Here is a 24,064-nt window from a genome sequence, read left to right as displayed (position 1 = left end):
TAATAAATGAGGGTTTGTGATGTTTAAAATCAATGACTTAATAAATGAGAATAACAAACACGTTCATCCAATTCAATTTCACAGTATTTCAAGCGGAGGTATTTGCTGGATGCCTAAACTAGACATTGGCTGTGATTCAGCGTGTGATACATTTGAGAGTAAGACAAAGAGAGACAGAGTATCCTAAGGGATAACATCAACCTGAATGGAGTTCCTGAATGATACGGCAATCCCCGAGAGATATAGACTTCCAAGGCAAGAGATTAAAAAAATTCTCAATGCGATTGCACCAGACCTGATGAGAGCAAGACATCAGCGACCCAGCCCTTGGCTGCACTACGATTCTATGCAACAGGAAGTTTTCAGCAGGATCTTGGCGATGGGCATGGCGTTGGTGTCGAGGTCTATGCAGGTGTAGACCAATGCATTACTTTGGCATGTCCCAGCCCAGGTACAATTTCCCACCGCCAGAGAAGACAAGGTCGCAGTTCAGGATTTTTTTTTTCCAAAGCAAAAATCCCACAAGTCACTGGGTTTATAGATGAAGCAGCCACAACTACTTCATTTTTGCTAATTCTTCTGTTAACCCTCTGGGGTCAACGGACGCGCCGGTGCGTCCTGATGGATTCTTTCATCATTACAGCGGAAACAAAATTTTTGGGTATACAGATAAGTGTAAGACGTCATTAGAGACTATAAAGGGTCTACTTTTATTTGTGTACACTCACAATAACAACAAAATCTTGTGCTTTTGTAAAATAAAGAAAATAAAAAGGGTGAGCTTTCAGCAGTCTCTGTGTTCTCGAGCATATTTCAGAAACACGTCACAAAAATGAACTGAAACTCTGCGAATACTTATCACACAAACATGAAACATATGTCTAAAGAAAGCTTATAATGTCTACTTTTAAATAAAACAATTCAAATTTAAAACAAATATTCTCCTGCAATGTAATCTGTTTGAAACTAAGCGATGTACATTTTTTACTGGTTCATCTAATTATCTCTAATGCAGGGGTGCCCACACTTTTTTGTGTGATGATCTACTTTTAAATGACCAACTCAATAAGATCTACCAAGTAAAAAAACACAGTTTCATTTAAAATAAGAAAATGCTTGTTGTGACTACTGCATGCATCCCTACATGGAATTTATCTTCTAATTAATAAAAAAATATATAATAATGTTCAATGTTGATATCATTCAGTTTTAAAACTAAACCCAAAACACCTACAGCACAATAGATTACAATAGCCAGGGCATATACCTTATTCTGATGACTTGCACTGAATGGAATCAGACAGTTTAGCCTAATCCGGGCAGTAGCATTGCATATGCGCAAACCTAGTTGTCATGGCAACTGAATAAACAAAACCTCGCCTGGTCAATATATACTCGTCAAGTGCAAGTCAGACAGAAACTAAAAGAAAAAGACATTATATTAATTTTTATTCAAATTTAACGAAAGTACATTTAAATTTTGTGCGATCTACCAGCATTGCCTTTGCGATCGACTGCTAGATTGCGATCAACGTATTGGGCACCCCTGCTCTAATGTGATCACACCCACCAGCGGAGCGTGCCATTCATACGCTGATGTGCTGAGATAAATGCAGGTGTAAACCAATGCATTACTTTGGCATGTCCCAGCCCAGGTACAATTTCCCACCACCAGAGAAGACAAGGTCGCAGTTCAGGAGTTTTTTTTCCAAAGCAAAACATCCCACAAGTCACTGGGTTTATAGATGAAGCAGCCACAACTACTTAAATTTTGCTAATTCTTCTGTTAACCCTCTGGGGTTTACACCCTGATATAAATATGATATGTATGATATGATATGTAATATGATATAAAAATAATATGAATATTTAGATTAAATTTAAACTAGTGTTTATGCTGCCTCATTATCATCAACAAAGCTTGTGCTTTCAAACATGTGTTTGGGTGTAAATGTGTCAAATGTGATGTATATATGCCCATATTAGAAAATCAGCATATTATAATGATTTCTAAAGGATCATGTGACACTGAAGACGGCAGTAATAATGCTGAAAATTCAGCTTTGATCACAAATTGCATTTTACAATATATTTAAATAGAAAACTTAAATTGTAAAAATAGTTACAAATATCACTGTTTTTACTGTATTTTGGATCAAATAAATGCAGTCTTGGTGAGCAGAAGAGACTTCTTTTAATGTAGGTCTAAAATTAAGTAAATTCTTTATGTAAAGAAAATGTATAGTCAGACTTCTTTTAACTTAAAACTTGATTTTGATAGTTAAGTCTCCTCACATTCATTCTCTTTCTGTCACATTCCTCATTGATAGGCCCAGGGGAGGGGTCTTTGTCTCCTCAGGTATGAATTACAATCAGTATTCATGATAGTTCACGCCTCCTCGCATATGACCTTTCTAACACTAAAAGTGTCTTACAAAAGTTAAATGAGTATATTGTTTTCTATGAATGAGTGATCAGGATGGTTTTCACATAATTTTGCAGCAAAATATCTAGGCTACAAGATCCAGTTCTAAAAAGTCTTGTGGACAAAGTTTATTATGTTATATGGCCTTATTTCAGTGGCTTAAAAATTGTGTTTTTTCAAAAAACATGCATAAATGTTATTTTCTCAAAAATACAAACGTGTACACACATGATGCTCACATATTATTGTAGCCCAGTTTATGTTGAATACAGTGTTATCAGATTTAGCCATTAATGTGTTTTCAAGCAACTGAAAAAAGCACAAATGTCAAGGCATGTCAAAACTTCTCCAGGCCCCAAAACAAGAAAATGAGAAAGAGGAAAGGTATAACGAGGCTCACATTGTGGCCAGAAGTGTTGTGGAGCAAGTGATCTAGCTATGGAAATTGTGCTTCAGGTGTGTCCATACATTGAACTGTTTGTCCGTCCAAAATGTTGCACAATATTACAACCAGAACTAGAGCACGCCCTGTTGTTCATGAAAAGGGGGTACAGGAAGAATCAGATGAGGATGGCTATCAAGATGGCGAGGACAGAATGCACCATGAATCCCGACATGTCCAATATACGTCTGGATTCGAGGCAGGCTGTGGTGTAATAAATGTTTTTTTTTTTTTTAATCCATGCCCATTAATTATTTCATTATTTTTAATGATTTTATGAAGGTTTTTATGTGGACTAAATTCATGTAGTTTTCCAAATCAACCACCCCATCACATTTGTCTGTGATGGAGTGGTGGTGGTGTAGTGGTCTAAAGCACATAACTGGTAATCTGGTAATCAGAAGGTTGCCAGTTCGATCCCCACAGCCACCACCATTGTGTCCTTGAGCAAGGCACTTAACTCCAGGTTGTTCCGGGGGGATTGTCCCTGAAATAAGGGCTCTGTAAGTTGCTTTGGATAAAAGCGTCTGCCAAATGCATAAATGTAAATGTACATTTGTCTGCACCAATCACTGTGTTGACGTAATAAAAAAAAAAAATCCTTTAGTGTACTCGTATATCAACGAGCATATTCAAGTACTATGTTACAATGGCTTTGGGAAATGGCTGCAAAACTAATATTAATTGTAAGATGGATTCTATGATCTACTTAGGCTAACTATCTACTATGCTTTTGTGAAATGAGGCCCAGCTCAGTTATTGAGCTTCAAATATATCAAAGGAATTTTGACATTTTAATTTAATTCATTCTAAAATTTTCATAGTGGGCATGTCCATTTTACTAAAATGGTTATTACTTTTGAAATGATTGAGATATTATCACCAAATTTGGTACAGGTACATATGTATGGCAGGCTCATTCTGAGGACACACACAAACAAATTGCACACCTTTCCCTTTAGTTGGTGCTATAATAATAAAAAAAAACTAAAAATGTCTCTAACTATGGTCTGATCGACTTGAAATTTTGCATGAAGTGTCTTTGTCCAAGGTACCATCAAGATCTATCAGGACAGTCGCATATCTTTAAAAACATGGCCACCATCAACCAATCAGTTTTCAGCAGCTTTTATATAGGGTTAAATAAGACCTGGTAGGCCAATTTGAAACTAGACTTGGTAGGCCAATTTGTCTCTTGGCCCAACAGATCTGTGCAAAATTTGAAAAAATCACATTTGAAATGTGTGTAAATCATTGTATATACAGCTGTGTTTTACAAAGAAACATGTTATTCATACCATATGGTAGATCTTCTCTTTCTGAACAACTTAGCCTTTGAAGTACCATTGATGTGAAACAAAATATTAAATAAATACTTTAGATTATTTTAAAAGATTACTTTTTCGAACTAGTCCTAGGTCGTTCACCCGAACATAACCAAACCAGTGAAGAAAGTCATCAAAGTTCATTAGGAATTCAAGTTATCAAAGGAATGTTGACATTTTAATTATTGTCAAATGGTAAGGCAAAACATTGTTAATGGGATTGGCCACTTTTGCTAAAATGTTTATAACTCTTGAACAGAATCTGATATTGTCACCAAATTTGGTACACATATGTATGGAGTCATTCTAAGGACACACAAAAACAATTGTGCATCTCCACCTCTTGGTGGCACTATAATATTAAAACACATTAACTATGGAATGGTTGGGCAGATCGACTTGAAATTTTGCATGCAGCGTCTGTGTCTAAGGTGCCATCAAGGTCTAGTCCTAGTCCGTTCACCCGATCGGAACCAAACCAGTGCAGAAAGATTATCTGGAGTCCCATTATTAATAATTATCAAAAAAAGTTGTAACTTTCAATTCAATGTCACAAAGCAACACCAAAACGTAAGCAGTGGCCGTGGACAGTTATAACTCTTGAAGGGAATGAGATATTTTCACAAAATGTGTGACACTTATGTATGGGGTCATTCTGAGTACACAAACTGCATACATATGCCTCTTGGTTAAAAATAATAACGGGTTAAAAATGAACGCAATAATCATGTCCATCACAGCAATTCGAGCTTGATGTACCACCTTGATATTTTGCGATTGTGTGGAAGTAGTGGGCAGTCAGCACGACTCCCGCTATACAGGCAACATACCTGACGACGCACAGATGATGTGCTCTTGCGCTTAACCCCCACATGGCTACTGAGTGCTTTTTTAATTTCACTTTTTTATTTGTAATTATTAGTACCACCTAATAAACAATAATAAAAAAACAGCAATTTTTTTTTTTAAATCTAGAGCAAATAGTTGAGAAACTACTTTTGTTGGCTCTGCGCCCATAGAAGTGCTTCAAGGAAATCGACGGCATGCTGTTCTGACATGTGACTCTGTGCGGCAGAATTTAACCCTTTAAATTACACTCTAGAGTCTTGTGAACATTATCCAGTCGGTTTTTATCCATTTAAATTATGCGTTGTGTATAGCAAAGCCAAAATAGCGAGTCCTCGCATGAGGCCACGGGGTTGCACAAGGATATAGACAGCTGAACTGAACACAACAAAATGCCGGGATCTCGAGACATGTTTTTCAAAATTTCAAACTGCCTTTCTCTTGACAAAGCATCCTACAAACACAGCATTCATGACCAGATACGCTGAAAAAAAGTGAGACCTGGTGCAACCAAACTGAAATGAGCATGAGTACATGAGACAAACAAATAAAATTAGCCAACAGAATTAGACCAATAATAGGGTTATGTTTGGTGATGTGGAAATGAAACAAACTATATTTTGACTTTTAAAGACACTATTATATTATATTATATTATATTTATAATTATTTGAATGATTATGTACTATATTATCTTTATTTGGGGGCCTTTCTCTGTATATATTGACATATGCAATTAATTATGATTAATTCAATTAATTATTGGACACAACAGATAAAAAATGTAATCGTTTGACAGCCCTAGTATTAAATAAAAATGGGAAAATCTAATCATTTTTAATTAATCTAAAATTGATAATTTCAAGTGGCCTGATACATTTGCACCCTACTGCACATGAACAGCTAACAGTAAGTAAATCGTCTGTATAAATAAACTGAGCAAAGATCACAGAACTCTTCTGGCCCCACATATAAACCTCAAACAGGAAATACATCAGCTGTGTTAAACAATAGTGTCTGTCTGTGTCTGTCACAGCTCTGATTAGAGTACTGATATTAAAGAGTGTGGAGCAGCATGAGCTGCCCACCGATTCATCAAACACTTCATCACAACGTCAGATTTTTGTACTTCCTGGTAAACTTTCCTCTCAGATGACAAAAGAAATGTATGACATGATGGATGGCCATCTAATCCAAGGGCTCAAGCGACTTTACAAACAAACAGAAACACATCCTTCATCTTCTCTTTAATGTCTTATCAGTCCTGACCCCAAACTACTGCAACATTTATCTGTTTGCTGTGTCCACACTAACTACAGGATAACAGGTTATTAAATAATACATGTTTAGATAAAAGTGTTTTTTTTTTTTTTTGCTAATCCTGGGAAGTTACAAGTCTAGACAAAGACTGAGACAGACTAAGAGGGCTAAATTTAGTCAGCTCATTGGACAGGCCATCTATCTTGTCATTTTCATATGCCGAGCCTGTGTTTTGTTTTATGATTTATTAGACTGTCAAATAAAAATTTGAAATTAAAATTTTTGTAAATTTTAAGATAAAAATGTACATTTGAATGCTTAAATGAACCTTCAAATTTTAGATGTTTGCCAAGCACTAACGATGCCACGGGCCAGTTAGACTGATCACATTCTTTGCCTAAAACAGACAAAGTGCAATGAATGAAACTGAACGCAGGTGTCTCGAGATGCTTTTAAAGGCAGAATTTCCTTTTAAATTAACGCAGCATCTAAAAAATGCATAGTCCCTGCACGAAACATGGCATAACAGTCAAAGACGTCCGTCTAGTGCATGCTTACATAGAAAAAAAACTTACACGTTCGGAGTGAACGTCCCCCAGAGGTGGAGGTATTTAGCAGTTGTGTCTTGACTACGTCTTGGTTTGCTCATAAACACTGGATATGTACAGAACATACAACTGTAGTTAATAAAAAACACTGTAGCACCATGGGTATTATGAAGCTTGAGTCTGTGCTAGTACTACGGGGTGTAGGATAATGTGCAACACTATGTGAACCTAGAATCATCCATTGAAGAATTTATTTTCTTGTTTTACTTTTACTTAAGATTTGAGCATATGAGCTGGCTTAATCTTTTGAATTTATCATTGTACGCACATTTGATAAAAAACGGATATGTTCTTGCGGTGCTGAACTATTGTGCACTCAGTTTTATATTCATTATCACTGTATAAGTAGCATTATATTCATGCTTGATGCCTTATGTATCCAATGTTCCTGTGAGAACTAAATACATGTGTGAGATATAATATATGAATTGGTTACCCTTTTGACCTCATGAGGCTTCAGGGCTTCAGAGCGCTTTCATGACACCTGTCGTTTGAATAAATAAATGTATGAGTGGGGCTGTATCTTTCCACTCAAACCGCAATTTTCACACTTCTATAAGTCATAACTGCCTGACCTGACACTTAGGTTTATTACATGATTGTGCAGAACTTTCTGTACCTAAAAAGGACATGCCCGCTGGCACACTCTCGAGATGGTATAAATAACTTAATGAATATCTGGGTGTCAGACGAACACCTCAGCTCTCTATTCCATTGGCATCTGATCTCCAACATTTGAGGCCTCATCTCGACTCATCTCTGTACTTTAACTTTTTTCCATTTACTTCATTTTAGTTCATTAGACAAAGACAAGACCTTCTGTTGTTAGGGTTATTCCAGGAATTAGTCCTTGGCTATATCCGTAAGATATATCTACTTAACATTTATAATCAAACATTTATTTTCTGTATTATCAAATTTATTCTCAGTATTCATTATTTCTTTTTTATTAATTTATTATGTTTTTAAAATGAAAGTTGTTATTCCTTCTACAAATCATTTATTGAAGTTATTTCCATCTGCTGGATCTCACTGCATAAATGTATTTAACACAGAAGCTACAGGAAGGACAATTTTAACATTTTATAAAACACTGTGATGTTTGATTTACTCAAACATGACTATTTACAAGTAACACATGGAGTCATGTGTGGTGGTGGTGTAGTGATCTAAGAACATAACTGGTAATCTGGTAATCAGAAGGACGCTGGTTCAAGCCCCACAGCCACCACCATAGTGTCCTTGAGCAAGGCACTTAACTCCAGGTTGCTCCGGGGGGATTGTCCCTGTAATAAGTGCACTGTAAGTCACTTTGGATAAAAGTGTCTGCCAAATGCATTAATGTAAATGTGACAAAACAACATGGCATTGATTGCATAGGAGTTTGTGTTTGGGAGAAACGCCAACAAAACTACATCTGGAAAGAAACATCATACGTTTTTACATTGAAACCTGTTTGACTCTCTAGATTAATCCAAAATGTCATGCTGTTAAGCACAATGAATGTATGCTCAAGTTTCAGATAAAATATCCAATATTCACAGTGCATTTTCACATTGAGAATTAATGGATTCATCCAAAAGCTGATAAATGTGTCTTTCAGAGGCTTTATGTGGAATTAAGATGAAAATCAGGTGCATTTCAAACAGTTCTGAGACCAGTACCGACAGGCAGCACACTGGAGTCAATCACTAAATAGGCAGCAAGGGAGCATCCTATATCTCTCTAAGGGCATTCAATCCAAACTTCCTATCAATAGTTCAGTTTCAGGCTGCAGATGATGTTTGGATCACTCAACATGTTTGACACACATGTGACAATGATCATCAGTTCATAGATTCACCATTTATAATGGATCATTTTATTCAACATGGTTGGCAGTGATTGGATGATGCTGGACATTACTTTGAGTCTGATTTATTTATGCTAATTTCTGATGTAATGTCTGTAACATCTCAAAAACATGAATAACCAACACTCCTGAAAACATAAACAATTGGATTAAAATGTTTGTATAATATTTAATTCAATTGCTATAGCTTGGTATTATTAAAAATTTCACAACTTAGTATCACTGTCAACATATGCAGATATACCTTTTTAAGAAAAAATGTTGATCTTAAAAAAACATCACAAACAATGTTTTGAGCAAAAAATTGGAAAGTCGGACAAAAAGACAACGGTACAAGGCTGTGTACTTACCATCTTTCACCATGGTGCAAACTACAATCCCATGAAGCATTACGAATGATGACATTGAAAGAGATATATAAATGGGAATATATAACACATTTGTTTTAGATTGTTGATTATAAATATAGAAACAGTATACTTTATGTGTATTGCAAAATATTCCGATATGAACAAATAGATAAGTAATTTAACAACTCAACTACGTCATTCACAGTGTGTCATGGGAGAGTCCAGTCAACAGGCACATTTCACAGGCTTTGTTGGCCTTGGTTCTCTGATTGGTGAAGCTTTATCTGTTGTATCATGGATAATGTAGATGTTTACCATGAATTCCACGATCAAACACGGTTTTTAAACAATGAAGTTGAGAACACAGGTGGATGGCAAATACAATCAATGAACAACCTTGTACCACACGGTCTGACTTTAAAGGTTTATAAGTTATCACTGAAAATGAATTCGTCTATGGGATGTATGATGACATTTTTACTCTCGCAACCAGACTGTTGCACTGTAGCACTGCTGCTGAAAATGTAAAAACGAAATAACTAAATAAGAGAAAAACCTAGATAAAATATAGCTGAAAGTGGACATTTTTACAGTCCAAACAGTCTGGAAAAGTAGAGAAAATTAACAAAATTTGCCAAGTTTGAAAAAACAGATCTGTCAGGGGCAAAATATTTTCATTTCATTAGAACTCAAGTTACTTTTGTAGATAATGAGGTGTTTCTTATCAAGTGTTAACATAAGCAAATGCAAATGAAATTTGACAGCTATGATGAGCTATGAAGATCTCTAAAACTTCACAAGTGTTGACATAATATTTTTCTGTTTAACTCTAAAACTTTTTGTCGAGAAAATTGGCATTAACGCAAAACTCTGGTGTCACATGACAGAATTTTCCCCAATCGTTAGCCTGTGTTAATCATGACGACAAGGAATACATCCTTGAATGACAATATATTGTACGTGATTATGGATTGATCTTAACGGCATATAGATCTGATACAGCAAACATGACACTTCCAGGAGTGCCAACACAAATATCTTGTATCATGAAGAACAAATGAATGGCCACTGTTTGTGATTAATATAATAATGGTAGACACCAGTTAATTTATTAATGTTGCTTTTCTAGACCATTTGAAATAATAGATGACATTCATGGAATGAATCCACAACACAAAAAATATTTAATTTCTGTACACAAAGATGTTTTAAATTAAAAATAAATACAAAATACTAGGAGAAAAACATCAGTGTGCTTTATTGGAACACAAACAGCCCAATTATATTAAATTATTGTTTATACTTTAGAAATACCAAATGAATAAAGTATTAAATAATTCATGACCAAATGAAAATAATATTTATATTTAAACTTATACATGCCTTTTCTTTACACAAACTTAAATGAGTCTTACCCTGTCTTGTAGTCAGCAGTGAGTTCACTTTCAGAAAACCAGCTTCAGGAAATATAAATTGCATTTTGACATTAAATTAATTTTAGATGACAATCAAGTTCAGTTGGTGGTTAAAAGTTGCTGGAGAAATATGCGGGACATAATGCAGTTGTGATGGCGAGGCTTTAGATTAGATGATTGTTCAAATATTGAATATCAGGAATGTATCATATGTAATCCCTGATACACCACATCAATGTTTCTTTAATATCTGTGCACACATCATATACACATCGATGGATGTTCTTATACTAAGACTGAAAGTTTCCCCCAATACTTGATGCAGGTTGCCAGCTTGAACAGGGCCATGACGCTTCATTTCGGGTCAGAACCGGTGGCAACCTGCGATAGGCACAACATCAGGACCAATATTACAGTCCTATCAGAATGATTGCATTTAATTGTGAAATTAAAATGTCAGTAATCTGGTTAATTTCAATGATTTGTCTCAATACTCTCCCCATTTTACCAAAACTATGGAGGAAAAAAATGGGGGCGGTGAATTAGCAATAAACACACCTTTCTGTATAGAAACGGCTTAAGGGCAGATTTCTTTTGTGATAAAACAAAACATGTGTGACAATTTTATTTCAGCATGACGTCATCACGCACACCATTTTTATTGATAAAAGGCCATTTGAATGGAAACAGGCAGAAGAACAGGCAAAAATTCTTCTACGCTTTTTCGATAACAAAAATGCGCTAAAAGTGGATGGAAACTAGGCTATTGTGATAAGTCATGGCATGCCTTTAATGGCAGCTGTGGGATTTCTGTGGACAGCATGGTGTGAAGATGCTCTGACACCTTGATCATTCCAACTATGTGCAATTCTCCACACTAAAACGAACAACAACAAAAAACCAGCAAATCAAATACCTTGGGGGTCCCTGCTAGGATGTGCATTTTAGTCATGCTGACTGTTTTAAGATTCAAATGGGTAAATCAAATGGAGTGAGTTCCATTTTTGCCAATTTGTTGGTCTACACAGATCAGCCACAACATTAAAACCACATGCCTAATATCCCCCTCGTATCGCCAAAGCAGATCTGACCCGTCGAGGCATGGACTCCACAAGACCTCTGAAACTGTCCTGTGGTATCTGGCACCAAGACGTTAGCAGCAGATACTTCAAGTCCTGTAAGATGGGAGGTGGGGCCTCCATGGATTGGACTTGTTTTTCCAGCACATCCCATAGATGCTCAATCGGATTGAGATCTGGGGAATTTGGAGGCCAAGTCAACACCTTGAACTCTTTGTCATGTTCCTCAAACCATTCCTGAACTATTTTTGCATTGTAGCAGGGCATAATATCCTGCTGAAAGAGACCACTGCCATCAGGGAATACCGTTGCCATGAAGGGGAGTATGTGGTCTACAAACATTTTCAGGTAGGTGGTATGTGTCAAAATAACATCCACATGAATGCCAGGACCCAAGGTTTCCCAGCAGAACATTGCCCAGAGCATCACTCTACCTCCACCGGCCTGCGTTCTTCCCATAGTGCATCGTGCTGTTCCCTAGGTTAATGACGTCCACATGATCTAAAAGAAAATGTGATTTATCAGACCAGGCCACCTTCTTCCATTGCTTCATACTCCAGTTCTGACACTCACATCTCCAATGTAGGTGGTTTTGTCAGTGGACAAGGGACAGCATGGGCACTCTGACCGGTCTACATCTACGCAGCCCCATAGGCAGCAAGCTGTGATGCACTGTGTGTTCTGTCACCTTTCTACCATGGTCAGCATAACGTTTTTCAGCAATTTGTGCCTCAATAGCTCTTCTGTGGGATCGGAACAGACAGGCTAGCCTTCGCTCCCCACGTGCATCAATGAACCTTGGGCGCCCATGATCCTGTTACTGGTTCACCAGTTGTCCATCCTTGTACCACTTTTGGTAGGTAATAACCAGTGCATACTGGGAACACCCCATAAGACCTGCCATTTTGGAGATCATTTGACCCAGTCATCAAGCCATCACAATTTGGCCCTTGCAAAGTCGCTCAGATACTTACATCAGGGCTTCTCAAAGAAGTTTTTATTTCTGTTGCCCCCATTATGTTGGCCATAATCAACAGTTCTTTGAGAAATGGAGTGGTCCCTGCCAGCTTTAAGCATGCTGTGGTTCAGCCTCTGCTGAAAAAAACTCATCTTGACCCTACAGTTTTTAAGAATTATAGGCCTATTTCAATATTAATTTTCTGTCCAAAATCTTGGAAAAGGTGGTTTATTCGCAGCTCTATTCTTATCTAACCACCTTCAACATATTTGTTAAATTTAAATCAGGCTTTAGAGCACTGCATAGTACCGAGACTGCACTATTAAAGGTGACCAATTATATTTTATTAAGTGTGCTTTATTTTTTGCCCAGTATAATGGACCAATTAGATTTCACTGTGGGTGGCATTGCTGGGTGTAACCTAGTTACAAATTGATTAATTACTATAATCTCATTCATTTTTAGTACAAAAAGTGCACATTACATTTGGCATATATATCCGATGCTGTAATCAGATTACAGTTACTGACCTTTAATTAAGATAATTACTTTTAAGTACATTAATAGTGTTACTTATAAGGCATTTCTAAAATAACATTATTTATGTATAATACATGTAAAACGTGAATTATTTTCAAATGTACAAAGGGAATGTTCCTCCTAATGAGTCACTGAAATGTAGAAACGTGTGGTGCTTAATATATGACTTGCATTTGACTATTAAAATGGAGGAAATAGACACACACGACCGGTCAAATGCTTTGAAAAACTATTTGAAAATAGTGTCATTATGAAATTGTTGAGTGAAAAACTAAAAACGTTTCTTTGAAAAGTGATTTTAGAAAGTAACATTAGAAGTAATTAGTAATGTGATTACTTTTCCAATTAATTAATGTGTAAAATCAGTAATCTGATAACAATTAAGAGTAATAGGTTTTGAAATGGATTACTTTTTTGAGTAATTTAATCAACACAGACGGCAAAGCTGCAGAAATCAAGCCATCGACAAAATGTTCTGTAGCGACTGCGGCAGGTTAAGGAAAAAAAGCTATTTTTTACATGGAAGAACTTTAGCTCACTTTTATTATTGCGTCACAAGACACCTGTGATCTGTTCTGTGCACTGACTTAATGTGGACTAAAAGTAATCATGTGCAGTGTTTTACTTATAAACTTTCGGACTGCAGTACATATCACCATAACACCACCATAAATCACAAATTAAAAATATGGCCCCATTCTGGCATGTTTGTGTGCTGCTACACTTTAATCACTGTGAAATATTTTCTTAAAGCAAATAATCAAGTACATAATTAATGTGATTTCAAGACTCATCATTGCTGTATTTTATGACTACAACAGTGGCAAGAAAAACTATGTGAACCCTTTGGAATTTGCTGGTTTGTGATCTCATCTTCGTCACAACTATAGACAAACAACACCCAAACAATTATAATCTTTCATGACTTTATTGAACACATTCCATTACACATTCACAGTGCTGTGGAAAAATTAAGTGAACTCTTGGATTTAATAACAGGTCGATCCTCCTTTGCAGCAATAACCTCAACCAAATGTTTCCAGTAGCTGCGGATTAGACCTGCACAACGTTCAGAAGGAATTGTGGACCATTCTTCCTCCAGAACTGCTTCAGCTCAGACATATTCTTAGGAAGTCTGCTGTGAATGGCTCTCTTGAGGTCTTTCACAGCATCTCTATGGGGTTAAAGTCTGGGCTCTGACTGCGCCACTCCAAAAGATGAATGTTCTTTTTTTAAAGTCATCCTGTAGTGGATTTACTTCAATGTTTATTGTCATTGTCCAGCTGCATCACCCAACTTCTACTGAGAGTCAGCTGGAGCACAGCAATCATGATATTATCCTGTAGGATATCTTGATAAACTTGGAAATTCATTTTTCCCTCAATGATGACAATAAGCTCAGGCCCCAAAGCAGCAAAGCAGCCCCAAATCATGATGCTCCCTCCACAGTACTTCTCCATTGGTAAGATGTTTTCATGTTGGTATGTGGTGCCCTTTTTATGCCATAAATAGTGCTGTATGTTCTTCCCAAACAATTCATCATTCCACAAAACATTTTCCCAGTAACGCTGTGGAGTGTCAATGTGGTCTTTGGCAAACTTCAGATACGCAGAAATGTGTATTTATTGGAAAGTAGCGACTTCCTTCGTGGTGGCCTGCCATGAACACTATCCCTGTTTAATGTTTTCCGTATACAGACTCATGTAAAGAGATGTAAAACAGTTGCAATGATTCCTGCAAGTCTTTAGTTGTCATTAGCCTAGGGGTTTATATACTTTTTACAACCAATACTTTGAATGTTTGAATGATTTATTAAATATGTAGAATAATATTACAATTATGTGATTTTTGTGACTTAGATGAAGATCCAACCAGATTTTAAGGCAAATTTATACATAACTGCAGGTAATTCCAACGGTTTCACATATATTTTCTTGCCACTGTATGTGTAAGATCTAATGGTACTAACAGGGTACCATGTAAATAAATATGATAATCTTTCAGTATCATAGTATATACAAAGTTACCATGGTATTACCATCTGATACACACACTGGACCGTGGTACCGCCACAGTGCAATTTATAAGGGGAAAAAAAATGTTTTAATCGTTTTTGCCTAGTTTATGCAGCGCGAATCACATCAAATGATGAAATATAAATGAAAATATAAAATAATTGTATTATTGTATGCATCTACTTTCATAATTGTTGGCAGATGGTCGTGATTTTAGACCCCCACTTTAACATTATTCTTATTTTGACACTCAAAATAAAACAGACTCATTTTAGTGGTACTACCGCTCCATTGTTATACTTCATGTGATCCTGTTCCCCCATTTCTTTGTCTCTAATCCAGCCTTTGATGCTGAAGTAGAAAAATAACAAAGCCTGCTACAGGTTGTTACATTAGGGAATGAGATCTCAGTTACTCAAAGAAAACAAATTATGCTACTTGGCCAATTCAATCGTACATAAATATGTAGTTCTCCAGTTATTTACTGTAATGTCACAAAGTTTGTGATATGTACTGTCTTGTAGTCCTCACCTGGTTTTGTCATTTCTTTTATATTGTGTATAATGGTGGCTTTCCCTTTTATGCATAATATATTTTAACTCTGACGCAACCTGCATTACACCACATGGAGAAGACACAACATTTCTGTCAATTTTCTTGTATCATGACCCCTTGGAGTTAGGTGTGGTTTGGCAGCTTATCACTATGCGTTCTTGGGGTATATCAGGCCGGCTACATGTCACCTAGGCATGAGTCACGGTCTCATGAATGACCCTTTTTCTGGTATAGGATGCTTCTGCTACAAGTGTTGTTGTTTGATGTTAGACTAACCGCTTGGCTCTGGTACCCAGTGCTAATGTTAGTTCCTTTTTATTTGATAGTGGTTGTTTGTGTGAGGCTAGATCAAGCTCCGCTGGCTGACTGCTGCCTTGCTCCAGTCTGCCTGTTCCATGCCATGTAAAACCTGTGTATTGTCAGCCGAAATTATAGCTGTAGCTCCGACACTTTAGGTATGTGAAATCGTTAAATACAATGGAGATTAAAACACATGTGGGTTTAATGTTTTTATATTTCTGTAATTATCTGTCATTTTCTAGGTGAATTAAACTGCTCAACAGAATGTGTCTGTCTGCATTGAAGCTGCAGGGCTGAACGCCGACACTGCTGTTTTGTTTACTGTTTTGTTTGGTGTTTGTTCTATTTGTTTTTGTTTTGTTTTACATTTTGGTTTTTGGCATATTTACCTACACAGCTCTGGCCCCGACAGTGCTGTTTTGGGACTCATAGAGAGAAGTGTGATCATTCTGTCAGTATGTCTCGAGCCAACAAGATCGTCATTAGAGTTTGAAAATAGTGTAATTTTGTTCCTATTGAAAACATTTTATTTGTGTGAAGTTGATCTTAGCTGGGTGATTCATTATCAGCTCTCCCCTTCACACTAACATATTTAGTATTATGTGTGTTAAAACCCTTGTTTGAGTTTTGTTAGCTCTGTGTCCTCTTAATGGTGGATAGAGTTGTTGTTTTGGGAGTTTAGTATATATATATATATATATATATTTTTTTTAATTGTATTTTCTCTTCTGTGTTCTCAGGAGCTGAGGGCCCAGTGTAGGCGGCTAGCTGTTCTCTGCTAAATGGTGGTTGTGCCCTTGTCACACGCTGAGTGCTGTGTATTCACAACTGATTCACCTGTGTGCTTGTGTGAGTGAGGTGCTAGCCTAGCTACTCCTGTTAAGTCTCAGCCTTCTGTGTTCAGCAAGTGTATTCACCGTTTTATTCTCGTGTGTGTGTGTGTGTGTGTGTGTGTGAAGCCAATTACGAACCATGCAGCTGATTGCTGTACTCATTATAATTTTAATATACTTTTAATAATGGAATGCATGTCTAGTTCCCATCTGAATAATCTATTGTTAAAAGAAATTTTTTTTGTATTTTGGTATTCACGTCTCTTGCACTTTTGTTTTGAAACAACGAACCTTTGTGCCCTTTTCTATTTGTTATCGGATATTTCCCTAGGTGAAATTCCCAGGGTGGCGTAGTCTAACTCTTTTTTTTTTCTAACTTAAAAACCTCAATTGGTCTCATTAGTTTATTTTGCTCTGCCCTCCACCAAGCTACATGCTGATAAACACATACATTTCTGTGTTTTATCTTTATTTTCTCTCTGCTGTTGTTGTGGTTAATGGAAAAGTTGTCTAATTGAGGATGTTAGTTGTGGTTATGGTGCAATATGCAAGATAGAGCAATGGGAAAATATTGGCTCTGTCCCAAAATCGAATGAGCTGCCTTCATATGCAGCTACTTTCTAAGCAGCCAAACCATCAGGGAAGTTCACAAGTGACTGATCTGGAATGCTTTACATACAGTAGGCAGTATCCAAAGTTCCTTGGTAACCATCTTGGTAACGCTCCTGGGTAGAAGTTCTATGTTTTCAGTCTGTTTGAGCCTCTTAATGTAGAATAATGTTTGTGAATTCTAAGCTTCAAAGTAAATGTTCACTGTTATTTTATTTTTGTTATTATAGCTCTTGTAAACATGTTAACATAATCAAACCACACTGGCACACATTAAAGTTATAATTCATCCAAAGATGAAAATTCCCTCATGATTGACTCACATTTAACCCATCCCAGATGCGTTTGTCTTCCCTTCTTCAGCAGAACTGAAGTGAATATTTTAGCCAGCAGATTAATGGCATCTGTTTGAGAGAGCTGAAATGTGCTTATAAAAATCTTCACTTCAGTTCTGCTGAAGAAGAAAAGTCATACACATCTGGGATGGGTTAAAGGTGTCAATCATGAGAGAATTTTCATTTAATACAAAAGTCAACTATATTTTGAAGGACGATTATTTTTACTGAAATGTTTAAATGTCTTCTTAGTCAGGTCAAGTTAGGTCAGAGCATGATGTCATATTTTTACAGGGTCAGGTCGTCACAAATGTATACAATTTGTTGAAACAATGTTCTGATATTTTGTATACTACCCATTTGTATTTATTGAATGAATTAATCCTGTAATAGGCTGTTTAAGACAGGTTTAGATTTAAAGAGATGCGTTGATTTAGTTCTGGTGGTTATGATGGTGAAGACACATTCCCCTGTCACCGCAAACGTCCACATGAAACCTACACTGCAGATGGCAGTTTCCATAGTGACAACTTGCCCCATGAAGTGTAACAATATGCATTGCTATTGGGGCATGGTGTCACAAAAGGTCAACGTGTGTTCAATGAACTGTATCTTTTTTCCTGGGCAATAACGCTAATGATGTTCAAACGTTTTTTTTTTTTGTTGTTGTTGCCATGACTTTAATGTATGTGGCTATACAAAAGTTGACCTCCGAAAAGAAATATTTACTAGAGTTAGTGTGATAGTGATAGTCATTTTGGATTTTTTATAATTTTTTTAACTGAGCCATTATTAGTTTGATATATCCACAAAAGGATACATGTAAAGCTGCCTTACAATTTGGCAAAAAGAAAGTAGCTTGTAATGCAACATAAATATGCTGCCTATGCTTTGAATATCTTCGTTTTTGGAAATGTGCTTTCTATTTAAAAAGCTCACTGGGCTTTGAAAAGAACAAATGTGCTTCCAGAAAAGAACAGCAGGCAGAATCAAGCCATTTAGAGAGACAGATAGGCTAAAGACTGAGATAAGACAAATGCAAACACTACAACAGGTCAATGAGTCACTACTGAAGAAATCACTTTCAACTTACAGGAAACTTCCCAGCCTGCTTTCACCTCCAAAGGGTTTCTCATTTAGCCAGGAAATGTATTTATTTGCCTTTGCCTTCAAAGCATGACATATGTCAAATTAACAGCACAGCTTGCTATTTGTCTCCATAGCAGGGTGAAAATACAGTTGGCTGTATTAATCTCTTGTTGGGTGGCAGCGGTTAGAAGACTGAAGCTGGCGCTCTAATAATGAACAACAACAGCACTGAGTGCACTTGACGTACCATTAGCTGTCCTTCCCTTTCATTACGGCTAATAAATGTACTGTGTGTGTGTGTGTGTGTGTGTGTGTGTGTGTGTGTGTGTGTGTGTGTGTGTGTGTGTGTGTGTGTGTGTGTGTGCGGGCAGAGAGCAAATGGCTGTGGTGCTGTGGATCCTAATGGCCATAATGTGATACAGTGGGTTCATAATTCAGGTTTGGAAGCTGGGTGATTAAATCTTCATTAACAGCAAACTGTTTTACTATATCTTTGTAATGACGGATGGACTTAAACAGTCTATGGCTACAAAAACAAAGCTAATCAAGCTATGAAGCAGGGAATTTATAGTTTTGAAAATTTCACAATTTTTTTATTTTATTTTGTATGTTGATTTTCAATTTCAGTTTAGTTTTAGTTAGTTGTAATAGCCGATATATAGTTTTCATTTTATTTGTATTTTTGGAAAATTTCTAGTTTAAGTTTCATTTGAATTTCAGATTAAGGTTTCAATTTTAGTTTTCAGATTTTGGATAACACTTTACAATAAGGTTGCATTCGTTAACATTAGTTAATGCATTTTGTATCATGAAATAACAGTGAACAACATATTTTTTAAGCATTTATTAATCACAAGGCCGGCACACACAATGTGATTTTCCCAACCCATTTGTTCCAGTCGGGAGAGATCGCGTCATATTGTGTGAGAAGAATTACGAGTGGAGCCAAGCGGTTTACGAGCAGCTCACGAACTCCCAATATTTTTTAAAACAGTCTAAAAATGTGGTCGCTGTCAGCTTATTATTAATGCTAATACTGAGCTACTTCATGAACACTGAACAGTGAACTTGTATAGGTGTTCAGCTGGGAAATACACAACATACTCTGACTGGATTATTAACATCATTTCTATAGATTTTTCTTTCTTTAAAAAATAATAAATAAATAAAAAAAATCATTCATAATATCTTGCAGTAATTTTTTTTTCACTTGATATTTCTGTAAACAGTGTGTTTCAATTAAAACTAATAAAAATAAATAAATAAAACTAAAAAAAATAAAAAATTCTCAACAAACATTTACATCAATAATTTTGTTGATGAGATTAACACTGAATTTACGGCACATTTTTAGCCTCAGATTATGCAAATAAAATGCAGTTTTGTGCACCAGTAGCATCATTAAATACAACTGCAAAAATAATGACGATTTCCAAATAGGTTTCCCAAACAAACAGATATTTCAGCTTTAACCAAAAGCTGATTGATGATAAATAATCACCTTGCTAACACTTGCCATGAGGATTCAGGTCTGAACCTTTGGAGTGAATATGCTCTTGTGCTTTGAAAAAGCAAATTGGGGTGTTCATTTATTTTTCTAGGAAAAAGAAACTCACTCTTAGTTTTCAGTACAGCAACACCTGGAGAAAAGGTCCAAGCATCCACAAAATAAGCCATGTAAAAGTAGACTGGACATTGACTGGACAGTATATAGTGTAGTATGTCAATACGGGGAGCGAGCCGAGCTCATGCGGTCTCTGAGGGAACTGTTGACGCAGCGCAATATCTGCATGCCACGCAGGCTGTATTATAGCACGTTTGTCTCTGCCTGTCAGGGCTGCCGCAGCACGACTCCTCAATGCTGTTTACTCATGCCTCTCGCCGTCTGACACAGAGGTGAGCAGTCAAAATGGCAGGCAGGGTACACTATCACACAGTTTATGTCCAGTCATTTTGTTCTTAAAGGAAATCCTTTCAACAAACCACATTACTTGCCCTGTGACTCATGACAGAGGAATGGCAAGGAAGTCAATTTCAGCTTGCATTTTAGCTAAATAAAAAATCATGCCAAAAGACAGCTTTTACAACAGCTCCTAGAAATGAAAGCTCATGCAATTTTACTCACGCGTTTGATGTCTTTTCCAAATGTCTCACTAAAGCTGGTTCCCAAAATCTCAAACTGAACATGGGAATTTGATCCATTGTCCATAAAGTCCATAATTCCTGTGAGACCGGTTATACGGCCCTGTGGGAACAAACCAAGACATCTTTGAATCAATAAAAAATTAAATAAAGCCAAAGGTCAATGTGTAATATGCTGTAGTCTTTATAATTTCAATTTACTACAACACCAAATCATCAGGCTTGAAGTGATCATATGAAAAACTTTCTGTGCAGTATCTTTCTGTTTTTCCTGTTTCATTTAGTGACATGGGCAAAGCTTCCACTAGCTGACCTGAAGAAATGTCATGCACCTGGAACTGAAGCTGTTAGATATCTTGTGCAAAAGTAGCACTGATTCATTTGTGAGACAAGGGCAGCATCCTAGAATAGTACAGGGATTTCAAGTTCACGGTCGCACCAAACAGAATGAAACTAAAATAATGTCTGTTTCAGAAGCCCACAGAGGTCATGCATCAGTATTTTTCTTGTTGTCTCAAGATCACCCAAAACAGTGTCATTTGCACCACATCTCAAATTCTGTGTTGTGTTTAACAGAATTCTGTGCTTAAATGACACTGATTGAAATGACATTTCTAACCTTTTTGAAATAAAATGACTCATTTGTCGTAATTTCATAACGTTTGATGTATCCTAAATAAAAACTAGGAATTCATATTTGATACAATATCCTTTTTATGTACAGCCATGGCCAAAAGTATCGGCAGTGACATACATTTTTTGTTTTTCAGTATTTGCAGATTTTTTTTTTACATGTTTCTATGGTATACTGAAAACAATGATAAGCATTTCATGAGTTTTAAAGGCTTTTATTGGCAAAAACTTTCAATATATGCAAAGAGTAAATATTTACAGTGTTGACCCTTGTTCTTCATAACCTCTGCAATTCACTCAGGAATGCTGGATATCAGCTTCTGGGCCAAATCGTGACTGATGGCGATCCATTCTTGCCTTATTAGTGCTCGGAGTTGATCACAGATTGTGGGCTTCTGCTTGTCCACTAGCCTTTTGAGGATTGACCACAGGTTCTTTATGGGATTAAGATCCGGGGAGTTGCCTGGCCATTGATCCAAAATTTCAATGTAATTGAAATCTTCATTATCACTCTTGCCTTGTGACATGGTGCTCCATCATGCTGGAAAATGCACGGATCGTTTGGAGAAGTTAATCTTCAAGGACGTTTTGATACCATTCTTTATTCATGGCAGTGTTTTTGGGCAGAATTGTGAGAGACCCCACTCCCTTGGATTAAAAGCAACCCCACACAGGACTCATGGTAGTGTTCACGATGTGACACGATTCCATAGCTGACTCGGTCCTGGTGCCTGTTGGAGACTCTGGGACGTCCTGAAGCCTTCTTCACTGCAGTTGAACCTCTCTCCTTGAACTTCTTGATCTGGTAAATGGTTCTTTCAGGTGCAATATTCTTTGCAGCAATTTCCTTGCATGTGAGGCCATTTTGATGCAAAGCGATGATGGCTGCACATCTTTCTTTAGAGGTAAACATTGCTAACAAGAACACAATGATTGGAAGCACTCCTTCCCTCCTTTTATAGCAAACAGTCTGCTCTTATAATCCAATCAGAATGATAGAGTGATTTCACCTGACTAGTACTCATTCACACTTTCACAGGTGCTGCTGATATGATTAGTGAAATGATGTTAGCTGGTCATTTTGTGCCAGGGCCAACAAACTGTGAAATTTTGTTTTTTATTCATTTTTTGCCCAATGAAGCCTTTTGCAATTATTTCAAATGCATCTGATCACTCTGTACAATAATCTAAAAACAATGTGAATCAACACCACAACAACTGAAGCAGAAAACTTTTGGCCACGGCTGTACATATGTGTTGTTGCACTGTACTTACATATAAAGTGCCGCCATTTAATTGCATCAGTATTTACACTGTTAACCTTATTACTAACCCTTAACGTAACCCTCCTAAACCTACCCATACCTCAGTAGCAGCAAATGTGAAATGAGAATTTTGCAGAACAACATGTACTGTAGTTGCACAATAAGTTCATTGTTTTGTAGCCATTTTAATGTTAGTACATAGTAGTTAAAGACACCTAATTTAAAGTGGGTCCAACATTTTCTTTTGATATGTTGAAAATATTGATTTAACTAGTCAAATCTGCACATAAAAGGCATTAGAAAAGAACCAAAAATAAATGATGAAAGCCTGGAAAAAAGTTTCCAGTTCAGTTTTAATGTAAACTTATTTAACAAATGAAACATCATCAAAGAGATGATCTACCAAACTGTGATCAATAGCCCAATAAAGAAGAGAGCTGGAACAGATTTGAATTTTAAACCCTTAAACTCTATGTAATAAAGTTTACGCTTAAAATGTAAAAATCTCTGGATACATACTAGTCATGTGTTGTACTGTTTTCAAGCTTAGAATCAGATTTTTTTACCGAACTCCATTCATTTCGCATCATGTTACCTGAAACCCTCTGTGTAACGAATGAGCACCACCCCGTGGTATGTGAAAATATGAATATGAATAAAAAATGTGTCATTGCCTTGCGTATTTTGTTGCCACACCACAGTTGATTATCAAGAGAATCATGAAGTGAAATATGATCTCTGTAAGATAACAAAGTCTCATATCTGCGCTGATAACTGCTTCTGTAAGCCTCACGTAGCCAAAAACACGTATCAGCATTTTCCTTAGGCTGTTTTCTTCCAAATTAGCAATTTTTTCCTTGTCTGTGAGCTTTCTTGGGTAAATAATCCAGTTATATCACAGATGTCCAGAATTAAATATGCAATCCCACAGAAAAAGCATGATAAACACATCAATGGTAGCACATTGTGTTGTAAGTTGTAAATGGGCAAATCCAGTGTTATGAATGTGACATTTGCAGTGAAAATATTACATGAAACTTGATATATAAAGTACTCATTACAAGTATATCAAACAATATGTAACCTCTGCAGATAGAGTCCAGAGATCAGAAGTTTGGACTGGGAAAAATGCTTGCGTTATGGATGTGACAAAAATGGACACAGGTTTTTGGGAGACCACACACTTTT

General features: G+C 36.5%; 1 protein-coding gene across 1 annotated transcript in view; it reads right to left on the bottom strand.

Annotated features, from left to right (window-relative positions):
• The window catches only part of grid1b (glutamate receptor, ionotropic, delta 1b), a 711,417-nt gene that overhangs the window by 105,004 nt on the left and 582,349 nt on the right, over window positions 1-24,064 (bottom strand). Inside the window, exon 8 of the mRNA XM_052102777.1 lies at window positions 20,962-21,081. Within this exon, the coding sequence (XP_051958737.1) occupies window positions 20,962-21,081 (120 nt within the window). The remainder of the gene's footprint in view (window positions 1-20,961; window positions 21,082-24,064) is intronic.

The sequence above is a fragment of the Xyrauchen texanus genome, chromosome 33 (assembly GCF_025860055.1).
Source record: "Xyrauchen texanus isolate HMW12.3.18 chromosome 33, RBS_HiC_50CHRs, whole genome shotgun sequence".
NCBI lineage: Eukaryota > Metazoa > Chordata > Actinopteri > Cypriniformes > Catostomidae > Xyrauchen > Xyrauchen texanus.
Note: the sequence above shows the minus strand (reverse complement) of the source record. Positions and strands in the feature narration are given on the sequence as shown.